Source organism: Seriola dumerili, unplaced genomic scaffold (genome assembly GCF_002260705.1).
Source record: "Seriola dumerili isolate Sdu_G_001 unplaced genomic scaffold, Sdu_1.0 BDQW01000321.1, whole genome shotgun sequence".
NCBI lineage: Eukaryota > Metazoa > Chordata > Actinopteri > Carangiformes > Carangidae > Seriola > Seriola dumerili.
Window position 1 is genome coordinate 290,892 of NW_019174576.1, and position 15,692 is coordinate 306,583.

Sequence of the window (15,692 nt, forward strand, 5' to 3'; positions counted from 1 at the left end):
CTTCAGATTTGTTTGATCTGAAGGATTATTGATGACCTGGCAATAAGACGAGTCTGACAGAGAATTGTGTAACAGAAATGTTTTTTTTTTTTATTTCTTTAAACCTGCGGTGACATTCCTGATGATTTTTTTTTTTGGCCTCTTGTGAACAGCAGAAACAAGCTGCAAAAGCAACACGAACATATTATTATCATTCGAGTTGATTTGGTCGATGTGGGAGAAACATTAACATTCATTCAGTTCTTTTCTTTTCAGCTCTGTGCTGAAACACATCCGGCCCTTTAACCTCTAAATGCTTCACCATGATCAACGAGTCGCTGCTAACTTTGTCTGCGGGACTTTTGGTGCTGGACAGGAAGTGCGAATGTTTTTTAGGGCTTTTTTGCTGCAGACAGCTGTCTGCTACAAAGACAGAGGTGAAAGTGAACTGCAACAGTGAATTTACAATATGAAAAAGACTAAATTTCATTATTAATCTTCTTTTTATGTTGTTGTTTGTTTGTTTGTTATTATATCTTGTTGTTGTTATAGTCCTTTTTTCTTTTTGAGCTCAGCAGTCAACTGTGACGCATTTTAAACTGCACTAACCTTTATCAAAAGTGTGATTGATTTCATCATTATGTGACCCTTCAGATTCATATTGAAAAACCTTTGGAGGGTCCCGACCTCCGGATTGGGAACCACTGCAGAAATGTTCATCTATATATGCAACAATAATTCATATATAAAAAATAAAACCTCAGCTTGACTCAAACTCAAACTTCGTTAAAAAGAGAAAAGATTAAATGCCGTCTACTTTTAACTAGCTGTGGTGATTCTGACATTTGTGTTTGACAATTTTGTAGCTGAAGCTTCTTTTGGTCACAGCAGTTATTAAGGGGCATCTGCATGTCGATGTCTAAATAATAAAAAAGCCTGTTCATGTTTATTAATGACACTAAGTCAGCAGAGAGCTTCGGTAAATGTAGGTCAAACTGAACAAACACAGAGAGGCCGCGGGCCTGCTGCGATAACCTCTCTCTCCAGATGGTAGACTGGAGTTAAAGGGAAAAGGGAGCCAGGGGAGTAGAGGGGTCAGACGTCAGGAATGAGGAAATCCCACCCTGGCCCCAGCAGATAGAGGACAGGAAGCACTGCCATTTGCATACAAATTCACCCTCAGTAGAGCAACATGTGCAGCTCTGGGCGAGCGTGTTGAAAGCGTGGGAGGAGACCTGCAGACCACTGATAGCGCATTGTCAAGTGGCCATTACGAGCCTGACGACATCCACAGGCCACGGCTGCAGAGACACAGTGGGCAACGACGGAGAGGCACCTGAACTGAGCGACAACCACGAGAACTTTAGTTTTAGAGACAATATAAAATCAGTTAAGATTTCTTCTGACTGGACACTTCTGCAGTGAATCCAGAAAGTTTCTCTAAACAAATGGATAATCCTTCAAAACTCTCTGCGTATTACACTGACAACAATGTACACACCAGCGTCACATTAATCACGTAAATAACTTTCTTACAGTACAGGACTTTAAACACCTCCAACAGTCACACTTCACAACTCAGATCCTGTTTGCATAATGAATGAATGCCTCACATTCTTGGCCTCTCTTTGCACATTTTAAAGCTTTGTTTGTTCTTCTCAACAAGTCAAATGGAGTCTGACTAAAGAATTTAACCAATGTAATATTGAAAACTTGTATTCAAAGCTGTTTTATCTCATTAACAGTCACTTTAGTTCAGATTTGCTGAAAGTGCGACCGCGAGAAACCAGTTGATTTACGAGGCGGTCGCCCCGCAGAGTGATCACCACAGGTGACGACAATTTTCCCTGTGATCTCCAACAACACTGACAATTTTATGGCTTGTGTAATTAAAGACTTAAACACACAGAAGCACCAGAGTTGACTCAGGCATGAAAGGAAAGGAAAGGAAGCTGTTTAGGGTCAATAATGTTTGTAGTCTGACTGAGAAGACGTTTAAATGAGCTCTGGAGATTCAAGATAAGGTAGAAATATGCATTTTCAAGCTGCTGGATGTTGATTTAACCCAGCGCTTTGTTAAACGTGATTAAATGTGGAATTTTCAAATGAGGAAAGGGAAGTTAAGAGATGTTACATAAGAGGACCTGTGAGTGCTATAGGGCTGGGTATAGTCTGATGATTTAAGCTTCCTGCATACTTCAGTGGCAGCTGGGAGGAGTGGTGGGGGGGTGTTCTTGGAAAGGACAGTAAAGAAAAAAAAAAAGAAATGTCCTTTCAGAGTGAGAATAATCTTGATAACAGCGCTGTTATCTGCCCCCACCTCCTTGTCAAGTGACAACAGCTGCCTGCAAGTAATGAAGCGTGAAGCCTCTCCAGAAACGGGAGCGCTCAAATCTTTACACCGTTCACTTCAGCATCTGATGCATTTGGTCAATATGTAAAAATATATATAATTTACAAAACGTGGGACTTTTCTGAGTGTGTTTGTTTGTTTTGGGATTTTTTTTTTTTTTTTTTACACACTTCTGCAAAAGTAAATCTTTCTCAGTTATCACTGACTGCTTGAACTGATCAAACAATTTATTTTTATCTCAGTTAAACTGCAGCTCTTGGCACCAAAGCCGTGGGATTTTGACACGAGGCAAAGAAAAAAGACATCATTTTCTGATATTGGCAAAATATCTCGACATTTCAGCACATTTAAGACATAAATCTGAAGTAACTCTGGGAAAAAAAACACTGATCTGGAAACCCCGGGTTCCTAACCTTTTTTTTTTTTTTTGGCTCATGACCTTTTATAGTGAGTGAGTAATGACTCCTCACTACATGTTGTATATCAACAGTTCACCCCAAAGAGGGATGCTCCATTCTCAAGTAGCTTCATTTTAACACCTTTTAAGAACCTGGAGAGATAAAACTCTGTCACATTTCACAAGGAAACGAGACTTATATTGTTTCCATCCACTTATTCTTATGCGATTTTTCATTTTTTTGTGTTAAAAAACTGAGTAAAACACCAAAAATTCAAAAACGAAAAGGTCCAAACACTGTTAAAGAGTTGATGTAGCCTGTAGAGAAAAATAAAATGCAAACAAAGCGCAGTGGAAACATCAGATCTGTGTGGAGCGATGAGGAGACGTTTCTTGAATTATCTCATGAAACAATCCACATGTCGTTTTTAACCATTTGAGGTTTGACTGACGCTTATATTTACATCCTCCCTGTCAGACGCTCTTCTTGCAATGAGTTAATGGCACCCGCCTGGAGATTTAGCGCCACCAACTGTTTATCTCCTAATATTCACATAACAGTAGCGGATGTAAATGCATTCCCATTTGCATTTTGTTTAAATTTGTGCTACACATTCACAGCCATGCTAGCAGCTCTGTGATGCTATACTTAAGCACATCAGTGCTAAACGCTAAGGCCAGCACATGCTAACATGCCCACAACAACAATGCTTACATGCTAAAGTTTAGCAGGCTAGCGTTTTCCGTGTTTAGCATCTTGGTTTAGCATCTTGTTAGCATTCAAACATTTGCTGTGTAGCACTAAACACAGAGAACAGCTGAGGCTGATGGGAATCTCATTAGCTCTGCAGGTCAGAAGCCAGAAGTTTTGGACAAACTGAAGTTATGACCTGATGATGACACTAGATGAAAAGTAAAGGGATCACCAGAGTTACAGTTACAGTTCATCCTGAGGGAGAACCAACTTTAATGACAATCAATCCAGCTGTTGTCAGGGCATTACATTAAAGAACAAAAAATGTCAGCCATATTCTGGTGACCATGAACGTCTCATGGCAACCCGTCCAGTAGTTGTTGAGATATTTCAGTCAGGACCAAAGCGGACGACCGACCGACCGACCGACCGACAGCACGGCTGATAGAAAGTAGTGGAAGTAATTTTTTTTCTTCTTTTCTTTTCTTAGTTAATTAATCATCACGATTAATCATTAATCATCCCTCTGATTTATCTTGCGACGGCTTTAAAAGGTCCCAGCCCACAGGTTGAGAACCACTGATCAGACGACAGGCAGCTTAAACCAAGAGCTAACCAATCTGTAATCACTGTAAGATCCAAAGCTCAGGGACAACTGTGAGAAAGAATAAAGTTTAATGTAAATAATGAGAAAGCATGATGGTAACGTCACATTTTGCTGCAGGTGAGGACAAGTTTTATTCAAATCTCTGCAGTTAAATGGAAAGATGAAAGTTTCGAAACCAGAAATGAGGAGGAGCGTCATTTCCTCGAGCATTTCTCCCGAAAAGACGCACAAATCAAAACATGCCGAGCTGTTTATGTCACTACGAGGGAAAGAATGTAAACTCACTCTTCCCCTGGCCGATTCATCAGTGTATCCCAGGATGCTTGTGTGGTGTAGATCATAATCAGTTCCCCTCATAGTTTCTTTTACAGACATAGCTGTATCAAGTATATCACAACTTTCACAGACTGAGTGGCACCTGACATTTAAGTGTCAGCCGATGTGTAAACAAGTCCAGGTGCGGTTCTACTTCCATTTGTAATTGAATAGTTTTGGCTGCAACAACATGCAAATGAAAGGATTTGCTATTCAAAATAATTGAATCTGGTTCTCATACACTTAAGATTACATCACAGCTCACACCTCAGTCCTGCAGCACAAAGGTCGCACTCAGTCAAACCTGTGCACGACATCGCATGAGACAAAGAGGGAGCAAATGAGGATCGACTGCTAATTACATGAGACGATCCAAACGAACGCCCTCATTAGCCGTGACTGAACAAGAAATGTTCAACATAGTTTTTACATAACAGAAGCCAGCATCAAAGCGCACACACACACATACACACACACACACACACACACACACACACACACTGTATCAGAGGATTCCTGCTCTGCTGAGTGTCAACAAGACGATGCTCCGTTTTTCCAAGAATTTCTGATTATTTTGGGCTGACTGAGCTGCGTCTTCAGAGCCACATGAAACTGTTCATCCCACCTCATTAAAAAAGGTACAAGTCATATACATTTTTAATAAACTCAGATTGATTTCTGAACACAATTTGCTGAAAGATTTGGAAGCTCTCTGTGCAGCTGCAGAGCTGTGTGAGACCGCAGTGCCATACTAACCAATATGACCACAATAACACAATCATTGATTTACGACTGAGTCATCGCGGTTTCAATTCTCTCATCGTCCTGGATCAACAAATCAAATCAAACCGTCAACTGAGCTGCAGGAACAAGTTGGACTGGTGAGTGGTAACTATATCCGTATACCTGCGGTTTTGATAATGGTCAAACAACCACAGGTCACCTTCAACGAAGACTCTCAGCTGATAAAGACTTTCCTACGAGTGGCAGGGATTTATTTTATGTCTTTTGCTGAACCAACACCACGGACCAGTCGGAGACATCTTTGTGAAACCGGCCAAGTAAAGTTCCATTAACCTCAGCTGTGCCGCTTTGTTTTTAACCAAGTGGGAGCAGAGACAGATTTACCCACTGGGATACAGGCCACCTCTGCCACAGTGAGGTTACAGTAACAGGTGAGCTGTTTGCTGTACGACCTATATCCATTCAAACTTTTAATCTCAGTATTAAAGTTCGACTGTACGCCGGAAAATAAAGCTGCTAATGAATGTCAGCCAGTGTAAACTACTTGGACTTGATGGTTTGCAGCCAGATACACACTCCTTTGATCCGAGAGACTGGTTTCTCTTTCCACTCCACAGTGTCTGTAGCACAACGTCACAAGGTCCATGCGCTGACTGAGAGACAGATCAGCATCTGGCAAGAATCTCATTCTGTCTTTACATCCAAAGTGTAGTTTTAATTCTAAAAAGTCTATTAAGTTCTTTGTTTTCCTTTGCACACACTTTGTTTCTCACAGCTGGAATGAAAGTGGCGGATGGGAGAGATGATTATCCATTCATGCAAATACACACATATGTGAACAAAGAGTGTGCACAGTCAGTTCAGACATCAGGAACATCTCTGAACATTTCCTAAATGTTCGTCTCCTGCCTCCTCCCCCTTCACACTCAACGAGTCCTGCAGCCGTTACAGTCAGCAACAGCCACATCCTCCTCATAAATGTTATGTTAGCAAGATGCAGCCGCAGCATACGTCCTGCAGGCCTTAGCCCTGACCCTAACACCTACACCATCTGGCAACCAGCTGCCTCCCCAGTAGCTTTTTGCAGCATCAGCCATCATACCAAACAAACGCACTGACAACTAGTCTCAGCTGCAGCTTCCCGCAGCCTCAAAAAGACAACCTCCACCTTCAGCTTCCGGCAACAGGCTGCAACCTTCTACAGCCTCTGACATCCAGGTGCACATACAGCCATCAACACGTATAGCCCCAAGATGAAACCCGCAGCTGTCACCAGAAAGCTGTAACCCTAACATCCACCTTTCCCCCAGCCGGCGACGACACAACCCTGTGGCAGGCTTCAATAAGAGAAGCTGTGAAAGCCGGCTGAGCCACATGCACAGAGCACAACATCTTCTCAGTGAGGAGGAGGAGGAGGAGGAGGAGGAGAGAGAGGGAGCTGCAGCATGATCACTCAGGGCTAACATGTACAAAGAGTGGATTATGAAACTAACTAAAAGAAGAAGAAGAGGTCATTCACATCTGACACCAGAGGGCCTTGAACACAGACAGGGGTTATAGTCAACAATTTTATGTTTAGATCATGTGATAGTAACTACATCATCACCATGACCAGTCAGCAAACTCTATCCTCTGAGGAAGGCCATGAGGTGTGGCCCAAAAGCTTCAGCGTTTTTTTTTTTTTTTTTTAATGTTTTGGTAAGTAGCAGATCTCCGTCCCTTCTTCCAAACCATTGTTTACATGCCAGAGTACACAAACAAACACAGAGTGTATGTGGGACAGTAGCGTGCATGTAGACGCGCTCATTGTGCTTTCAGATGGAATGAGCCTTTTCCTCCCGGCCTCTCTGGCTCAGTTCCCCTTGGCACCGAGCGCCGAGCGGGGGCCGATAAGAACGCGCCCCTCTGTCTCTGCAGCACTCCGAGCATCCTGCGGCGAACGTCCGGAGTCCGACTGCACGCAGATGAGTCCGGCCACAAAACCTGCACCCGCTCCCTCCCCCCCCCCGCCCCAGAACAATGAGACGTTCCCATCACACGAGGGACGCAGGGCACGCGCGAAGCACGACAGGCCGCACCGTGCAACCGTGCATCGAAGATTTCATGCAGGCTGCAACAGTTCTGGGGGAAAAAAAAGTCGTGTTATCATAATAAGGAGGTTTTGGTCAAGGTGCAACAACCTGTGACAGGAGCGGTATCTCCCACTTTTTTGGACTGTGATAATATATTTCACACAAAATCAAACTGTGGTTCCTGATACGTCAAGAGAGAGAACATATTAACACCGCTAAATTATTTTAATCAATCATCACAGTGATCGCCACCCACCCATTCTCAGGAATCTGCTGGCTGTTGACCCAGTCTGGCTTAAGAAATTCCCACCAACCTGCATTCGCCTTTTGGGCAGTCCTACAGAAACGAGTCAGGCCTCTACACAAACAATCTATCTTCATCTTCTTTATTCCCATGACGAGCTATGATCTAACAGATAACACAAAATTCCTCAAACAAATACCTCAGATATCTCTCCCCCTCAAGATGAGCTGATAATCTGAAGCGACTTTCCAAATGAGCGCTCTGAAACTTTGCCAGACTTACTCATATGTTTATTCACTCATGGTCGGAGCATTAATTAATAGGTCGTCCGCTAAAAATGTCTGGTTTTGTGACAGAAGGCGTTGAGTGTGGTGTTGGACTGTGGACGCATTCCTGTTTCATGACAGCAGCAGCGGGGAAACTATCTTTCAAGCCCAGGACGCAGACGCAAGAAAAGGAGCAAGGGAAGGATCTGACCTGAGGGGGGAAAAGCCGCTGGTGTCCGACCCGAGTGTGACAGCTGAGCGTCCAGCTGCTCCCTCTGCTGCTCGTCTCTGCTCAGACAAGAGGTAAAGCAATGACTGTGCTCAGGTGTCTCACGCCAGCGCTGCGCACGAGCTCTCCTGCAGCGACGAGCCAAATAAATAGTCAAATAAATGATGATGCTGTCAACATGAGTGCGTTGGCAGATAAAAGAGAAAGGATTTATACTTGAATGAGTGAAATGACACCTCCACAAAAGGTTTTGTAGTTATTGTATCGCATTTCCCAGAAGGACTAAATAAAAATAATAATAAAACACACACACAACTGGATTGAGGAGGTTCTTTGGATTGTTTTGGTTCTCTGCTCTTTATTTAACTTAAGAATATATCACCTAATAGACCTGATTTAACATTTAAGAATAAAAACAGTGAAGAAATCACAAGGTCCAAACACTCACTTCTCTAGTGTGTCCAAAGCTTTCAGTCACATCTTGTTGCCTCCCTCAGCAGATCTGCTCCCCTGGTCAGTATATTAGTTTGTTTATATGGATGAATATATACAGTATATATATATATATATATATATATATATTTGCAAACAACAATACTGAGAAAACAGTTGTAGAAAGTCTCCCGTGGCTTCAGAGGAGCTCTCTAAGGTCTGGCACAATAAACAGCTTGGGTTTAGAGAGGACACTGGACCTTTTGACAGGTGGGAATAAACAGGAAGTTGACATGGACATGGAGGGTCTGCAGAGCACCGCAGGGATGAGCGGTTCTCTCAACAAAAAGCCAGTGGGATTTTTACTTTGGCTTTTGGATTACTGCAATAAAAAAAGTTTTATGATAATTAAACGTTTTGTTCGGCAGGATAATCTTCGCAAATGACGCCACTCTTATGATTTTTGAAGCCTAAATACATCGGCAGAAGTAAAAGCTAATGCTAATGCTAATCCACAGTCGCATGACTTCAACGTCACTATAAGCCTCCAACTTCTAGTATGATTTATGCTAACTAATTTCCAGGTTTTAGGACTCATTCCTCCCGCACTCTATTAAGGACACAGACGAGTTGCATTATGGGAAATGTAGGATCCAGCGTTTTGGGGGGGCTCGACTAACATTTGACATTAAAAGTCAGGACACCTTGGCCTCTGCTGCATCAATTCTGAGCACTCCTGCAAGTCAGCCATTGTTACAGAAATGCAACAGTAAATATCTTGACATGCCCCTTTAAGTACAGGCTAATCATTAGAAGCAAAAAGTGATCATCCAAAAAATAACAGGGGTTTCCTTTTAGAAGGGGAATATCCTCTGTTTGCATCATACCACCAACTGTCCTGATAGCGTTAACAGCCTAATGCAGGCAATTCAATTCATTACACTAATCAATTTAGCAATTACTCAATCATCTTGCGGCCAAAAGCAAATTTTTTTCCTGTGAAGCGTTATGTAAATAAGGAGCGTGAACTCTCCCCGGACTTGAATCAGGCCTCACTCCTCCTCCCTCTTACTAGGCCCCTTCAAGGAATCTCCACATATAAAAACCTTTTCACCTCCCTCCGGAGAGAGCCAGAGGAATGCCTGCCTTGCCAAATTCCTCAACGCTGTTTGTTGGGGCTTACAGTGCTAGTAACACAGGCTACCAAATACCAAAGCGAGAAGTCACTGCGCTCAGAGACGGCCGAACATCAATCCTGCGCTGTTATTGTAATAGTATGATGAAAAAAAAAACACATTTATTGAGAACCGTTTTTCACTTTATTGTCATTTCCGTCGGTGCGTCCTTCATTAGGAGAGCAGTAAAAAACAGAGCGATTCCCCTCGTGGCCTTTCAGTGTCTCTGAGGTTCGGCGCCCCACATGGTTGATATTAACATTCCATACGCTTTCTAATGGTGAGGACAAAGCAGGCCGCAGGGGAGGGTTCATGACAGCATTGGCATGGTGCACACATTCCTGCATTACTAGCTGGAGGTGCTCCGGGTGGTGGTGGTGGTGGTGGTGGTGGTGGCGGTGCTGGGGGGGTGGTGGGAGATGAGTAAACAAGAAAAATAAGGAGAGCTACAGTACGAGCTGCCTCCTCTCCCTCCCTGCTGTCTGAGACGTCTGGACAGACGTGTACATATGTGGTATTTCCTCAGTTATCACAGACAGTTATCGCAGGGAGGACGGACGCCGCTTTGGCACATGGGAACATTCCTTTCTCTGGGTGTTTTAATGCAAAGCGAACATTAATAATGCATTTCGGGCAACTTGAAAAATTGGAATGTGCAGCTTCCAACGAGAAAAAGTGGCCATTTTAATCTATTAAAAGTCCAGATAGATTTCAACCCCGAGCTGATCGGGAAACCTGTCACCAAATGTAAACGTTAGCTCCAATAGAAAGCATCTCGTTTTTGTTTTTTTTCCCACGGTGCAACACTCAGACATCGGCGCTCGCACAGGCTGGAATGGATCGCAGCGTAACATAAAATATCTTCGGCACAAGAGCAAACACGTCTGGCATCTTCAGTATGTTTACAGTTAAACTACTGCACATACAGGCAAACTGTTTGAATTCGTTATGGCTGCACACAGACACATATCCAGAGAAAGCTGAGCTAATCAGCTGTGCAGGACAAATACGTTGTCAGAAATGCAACATGCTACTCAATGCACTTTGTTCATATTTATTCCACCTCACTCAATCACTGACCAGTCTGTACAGACGTCTGGGCAGACTCAGGCTCTGAGCCGCTGGGCAGGTACTTGGACACGGTCCTGACGTTGCTCTCCCTCAAGCTCTCGATGTGGGTGTCCAGTCTCTGGAACAGCTCCTCGGTCCGCAGCACCTCCTCCTCTACGAAGCGAGAGACCATGCTGTCTGCAGGTGACACCGATACCGAACGCTCCTGGGAAGCAGGAAACACACACACAATGTGTAGAAAGAAAAAAAAAGAAGAAAAGAGGACAGTAGAGTGTTACCTACATCACAACTGTGTTCTCACCTGTGGAGAGGTCGAGGGAACGGTTTTTTCTCTGGACACGAGACTCAGAGAGTCTTCGGAGCAGGAGCTTTGTCCCTCAGCAGCAGATTCATTCGAGCCTAAGGTCGGCACCGAGTTTCTCCTGGTGCGTCTCTTGCTGCTGGAGGAGGAAGAGGAGGCGGAGGATGCTGATGAATGAGTCCTGCTGTCTTGGGCCTGGCTGCAGGGCTGGTCTGTGGGGGACTGGGACAGGGTGTGCAGCTCTTTAAAGAGCCTCTGGATCTGTCCCTCATAGCAGGTGGTGTTGTCCTGCAGCTTAGCCTTTGAGGCCTTCATCTCCTCCCGGTATTTGTGACGTCTGGTATTTTCATTCCTGCAGATAAAACAAGCAGCGGTGCATGAGGGCTCAGTTTCTTGATCTTGTGTGCTTGTGTGCTTGTGTGCTTGTGTGTCTGTGTGTATGGCAGCTACCTGTCCTGAGCAGGCTGCGGTCGGTCAGTTATGCCGTGGCAGAGCAGGGCTCGTTCATATTTATCCTGGCTGGACCCCTCAACCTGGGCCTGCATCTCACTGAGCGCCTGCCTCAGATGTTGATTCTCTTGCTCCAGGCTGCTCAGGTTGGACACATAGCTCTCCCTCAGGGATGCAAGCGAGGACTCCCCCCTCTGAGAGGAGAGACGTGATTCAGGAGAGAGAGATGAGTCAGATTTAGACACAAGTCTAAGGCTGAAGTCAAAGGCTGCCTTAAGGCGGTCTGTACAAGCATGTCATGACTACATGAACAACTATGTCAAAGCAGACAAACCGTGGGTGACTGAGACTCCAGTCTCTGCAGCAGACCCCTCAGACGGTGGTTCTCAGTCTGTTGAGTCTCCAGCTGCGCCTGAGTCATCTGAGAAAGCCAGAAACAAATACTGCATGAAGATTGTGGCTATTTTTGTATCGTAAACTACATTTTTTTATTATACAAACTAAATACTTATGTGATAGATCTTGTGTCAGACCAACAAAAAGCCATCACATCAACAGACATGAAGAAAGAAAGTTATCCATGTCCAAAGGTGTTTATTGACTCACTTTAAGCTCCGCTGCCTTCTGCTCTGCTCGCTCCACCTCGCCACGAAGCTGCTGCTTGATGCCGGACGAGGAGCCGCTCAGCGAGGCGATGGCGAGGTCGCGCTGGTGCAGCTCACTGGTCAGCTTTGACACCTCCTTCCTCATCCCCTCCACCTCACCACTGTGAGTCTGCTGGGCCCTTTGGAGCTCTTCTCTGAGCTGCAGGGAAGTACGATTGTGATTTGATGTCAACGGGGTAAAAGGTGAGACAAAGAAAATACAGCATGTCGGAGGAAAAGAGGAAGTTTTCTGACCTTTTTCATCTCAGCAACAGAGGAGTCGTACTCGGCTTTTACGCTTCTCAGATCCTGCTCTGTCTTTGAGTGGTCAGCTCTCTGTCGGGTCACCGTATCCAGCCTGAGTAAACCACCAAAACACGTCAGGGACAAAACACGTCAGGGACAAAACATGTCAGGGAAACCAGTGTTGATTTTGCAAATTCAAAAACAAACAGAATGTCAAGCTTATTTGTCCAAGTTTATAATAATGTGGGCGTGTAAACACTCACCTCTCTTTGAGACAGGCCAGTTCGGCCTTGAGATGAACCTCACACCCTTGGGCACAGTGAAGCTTGGTTGCAGTTCTCTCCAGATCTTGCCTCAGGGTTTGGACACCAGTGCAGCCCTGCGCCGCGACACAGTCCTCCAGAGAGCTGCACACACAGGAGAACATCCACAAAACACAACTTCATTTCACCTGTTTCTGCCTTTCTCTTGAACCAATGCAGAACAGCAGCAGTGCATCCTCCCCACACAACGGCACAGAACGCCCTCTTGTGTCGTTGTTGCTGTACTGCATCATGACAGACTGAATACACAGTAATGACAGGCGGAGATTCACCCACCGAATGACTTGATCTTTAGCTTCCAGGACTCGGTTGAGTCTCGCAGCCTCGTTACGAAGTCTCTGACGTTCCAAACTGGTTCTTCGCACAAATGAGTCCTGAGAGTCCAGCGTGGCGTGAAGTTCCTCCCGCTCCTCTGAAAACACCTGTGGAACCATCACATGATGAAATTATATTTCAGCATCACTGTTATTGTGTCTAACGCACAGTGGAATAAAATGCGTATAACAGACTGTTATTTTCAAGGTAATATCAGCACATTTTTCTCTTGCGTTAGTATTTTCCAGAGTGGGTTCAGGTTAATGTGACTTTATCTGCAGCTGTGATGAGCTAAAAACTTCCCTGATGAAAAACTGTTCAGTTGTGATTATGACTGCAACAAAATGTTTCACTTCAATCAATCAATTATCAATTAATAATATAAAAATAAATAAATGATTTCCTCTTTTATTTGATTAATCGTTTAAAATGTCCAATTGCCTGTTTTGTCCAAAGAAAAGCAGCAAATTCTAACATTTAAGAAGGTGGAAATAAAGAATCAGTTGTCTGACAGATAATTAATGGGCAACTATTTTGATAAGTCCTAGTCCATGTAAAATATTCACAGTCCAGTGTGAAGATTTTCTTTTCTCTCTCATGTGACAGTGAACTGAATATTTTTGCTGCTGGCTGGAAAAAAAAACAAGCAATCTGAAGACATAACTTTGACCTTTAGGAAATTGTGATTGTAAAAGTAAAAGTTTCTTCCCACTATTCACTGCCTTTTTAGAGATGAAAGGATTAATCAATACTTGTTGGTTGCAGTCACATAATAATCAGAGTTATTTTAGGAAGCTTCATGATGGATTCTGTTTATTGAGCCGTTTTGAAGCATCACACTGAAATATTCTTTATCGTGGTCGTCTCTGCGCTGACGTCACACTGATTTAAACTGTATCATTTCACATTAATATACACTATGTTTAATGGCCTGTTGTTCATAAACATGTCACTGAATTCCTTGGTTATCTATTTCTTCCTCAATATGGGACGGTAGGGGCTGCACTGCTTGCATATGTGTGTGTCACTGTGTTCACCTGCTGCTCTCTCTGGTACTGTCCCAGACACATCTCCAGCGGTCGGAGTCGCTCCAGTTCGAGCTCGTGTGAGTGCAGGCTGCTCTGCGTCTTCTCCAGCTGAGTGCGCAGACTCTGCGCCTCTGAACAGCACTCCCTGTGCTCCCTCTCTCTTCGCCCCGACGCCCACTGGGACTGGAAATCAGATGAGAGAAAATATGAGTGAAAAATGACCCGACTCCATTAAACTGTGTCTGATTTGACATCACATGTTAAAAGTTCATAGTCTGCTTTTACTTTCACGTGTGTGAGCTCGTCGGTCAGGCTCTTATTCTGGGCCTCCAGTGCTGTCAGCTGTTTCTGGTGCTGGATGTGTTGCTGCTCCCACTCTGCAGAGCGCTGGTGATATTCCTGCGAGGATAATTATGCTCAACATAACCAGCAGATGGCAGTAAAGGGCTGTTTGTAGGAGACTGGGGTCATGTCAGGGAAAGATGAAGATGGGAAACTGACTGTTGTACCTGGAGTTTTTCCTGCAGCTGGGTCACCTCTGAAAGGTCTGTGTCTTTGGCTCCTCCACTGGACTCCTTGAGCTGTTTGCGCTGCAGCTTGTGGTAACTTCTCTTTAATTTATCTAACTGCAGGATAAAATGTTCAGTTTACAACCAGAGAGACCTTGAGTCTGCACATCTGTAGTCTGCCTTTGTTTAATTGTGTAACAGACGAGTTGTCTCACCTCTTCACGGACTTTCTTCAGTTGTTGTTCATACTTGGCGACTAACTCTTGTCGATCGGTCTGGACGTCTTCTACCTGTTTGCGGAGCAGCCCGATCTGTGGTTGGGGTGAAGACGGCCATGGTATTGTAAAAACATGGATCAAACATTCACATAACATCATTCAGGAATATGAGTATCATGCAAGAGTTCTGGTTTGGAAGAAGAAAACTTTAGCCCTCTAAGTTCAGATTGATGAGCTCCAGTTCAGTATGTGTGTGTATGTGAAAACCCATATTAGGTGGAACAAAGAAGCCTCGCTGATTCAGCTGCGTCACCAAACACTACAATATAATTTCAGTAAGTGTCTTCTACTTCACCTCCAGCTCCCTCCTCTCAATGAGACTCCTGGAAGTAAACAGCTCCTCTTCTCTGCTCTTCAGCCTGAGCCCCAGGGCCTGGATGTCAGCCTCCCACTCCCTCTTCTGATGATTGATCATTATGTCAATCTGGCGCATCAGCTCCTGCAGCTCTGGCTCACAGGATGACAGGACGGAGCTGGAATATAGATTATATACCGGATATAAGTATCAAAACAAAAAATACCACATCACAGGGAGGCTACCATATCTGCAAGCGCTAACCGCCACCTGTGATGTTAAGACTCAAAGTTAGTCAGCTAGTCACTGGTTTTAGCCCCAGTTTACGTTACCTGAGATCAGGATTCTGCAGAGATCCCAGAGAAGCCTCCATCTGGTTGGAAGTGTTCATCGAGTTTTGTTATTAACTTCCTGACAGTGAACTGTCTCTGTGGACACTTTAAACTTACCTCAAGCTAGCTTAACAGTTAAGTTGACTAACCTAGCAACCTCTGTGACAGCATTAACCACTAACCATAACCAAGCCGAGCTGCCAGTTAAACTGCGTGAGTTGAAATTAAATAACGAACGTTACAACAGCTGATTGAAGTTTCTTACATAGTTCAGCGCGTCTAACTACTTTTGTTTACATCGTTAAGTGAAACTACATTGTACAACTGCACTGGATACAATGGTGTAAGGCGGTAACTCCACCCTCCAACCTGTGACCTCATCACGTCGTACGT

General features: G+C 44.2%; 1 protein-coding gene across 1 annotated transcript; it reads right to left on the bottom strand.

The window, feature by feature from the left end:
* Positions 1–9,961: 9,961 nt before the first annotated feature.
* Positions 9,962–15,486, bottom strand: cep63 (centrosomal protein 63). The gene is made up of 14 exons (XM_022759325.1): positions 15,300–15,486; positions 14,968–15,145; positions 14,610–14,705; positions 14,395–14,511; positions 14,171–14,284; positions 13,895–14,068; positions 12,819–12,964; positions 12,483–12,626; positions 12,229–12,331; positions 11,936–12,133; positions 11,664–11,750; positions 11,330–11,523; positions 10,880–11,231; positions 9,962–10,783 (listed from the first exon to the last, which is right to left on the bottom strand). The coding sequence occupies exons 1-14, from the start codon at positions 15,356–15,358 to the stop codon at positions 10,580–10,582; spliced, it is 2,166 nt and encodes a 721-aa protein (XP_022615046.1). The 5' UTR covers positions 15,359–15,486; the 3' UTR covers positions 9,962–10,579.
* Positions 15,487–15,692: the final 206 nt, after the last annotated feature.

What these genes read in the sequence shown, in the direction of transcription:
- cep63 (XM_022759325.1), bottom strand. Translation starts at nt 15,358, where the DNA reads ATGAACACTTCCAACCAGATGGAGGCTTCTCTGGGATCTCTGCAGAAT. An exon ending in AGTACCAGAGAGAGCAGCAG is followed by an intron (nt 12,965 to 13,894) that starts GTGAACACAGTG and finishes ATGGTTCCACAG; the next exon opens with GTGTTTTCAGAGGAGCGGGA. An exon ending in GCTAAAGATCAAGTCATTCG is followed by an intron (nt 12,627 to 12,818) that starts GTGGGTGAATCT and finishes CTGTGTGTGCAG; the next exon opens with CTCTCTGGAGGACTGTGTCG.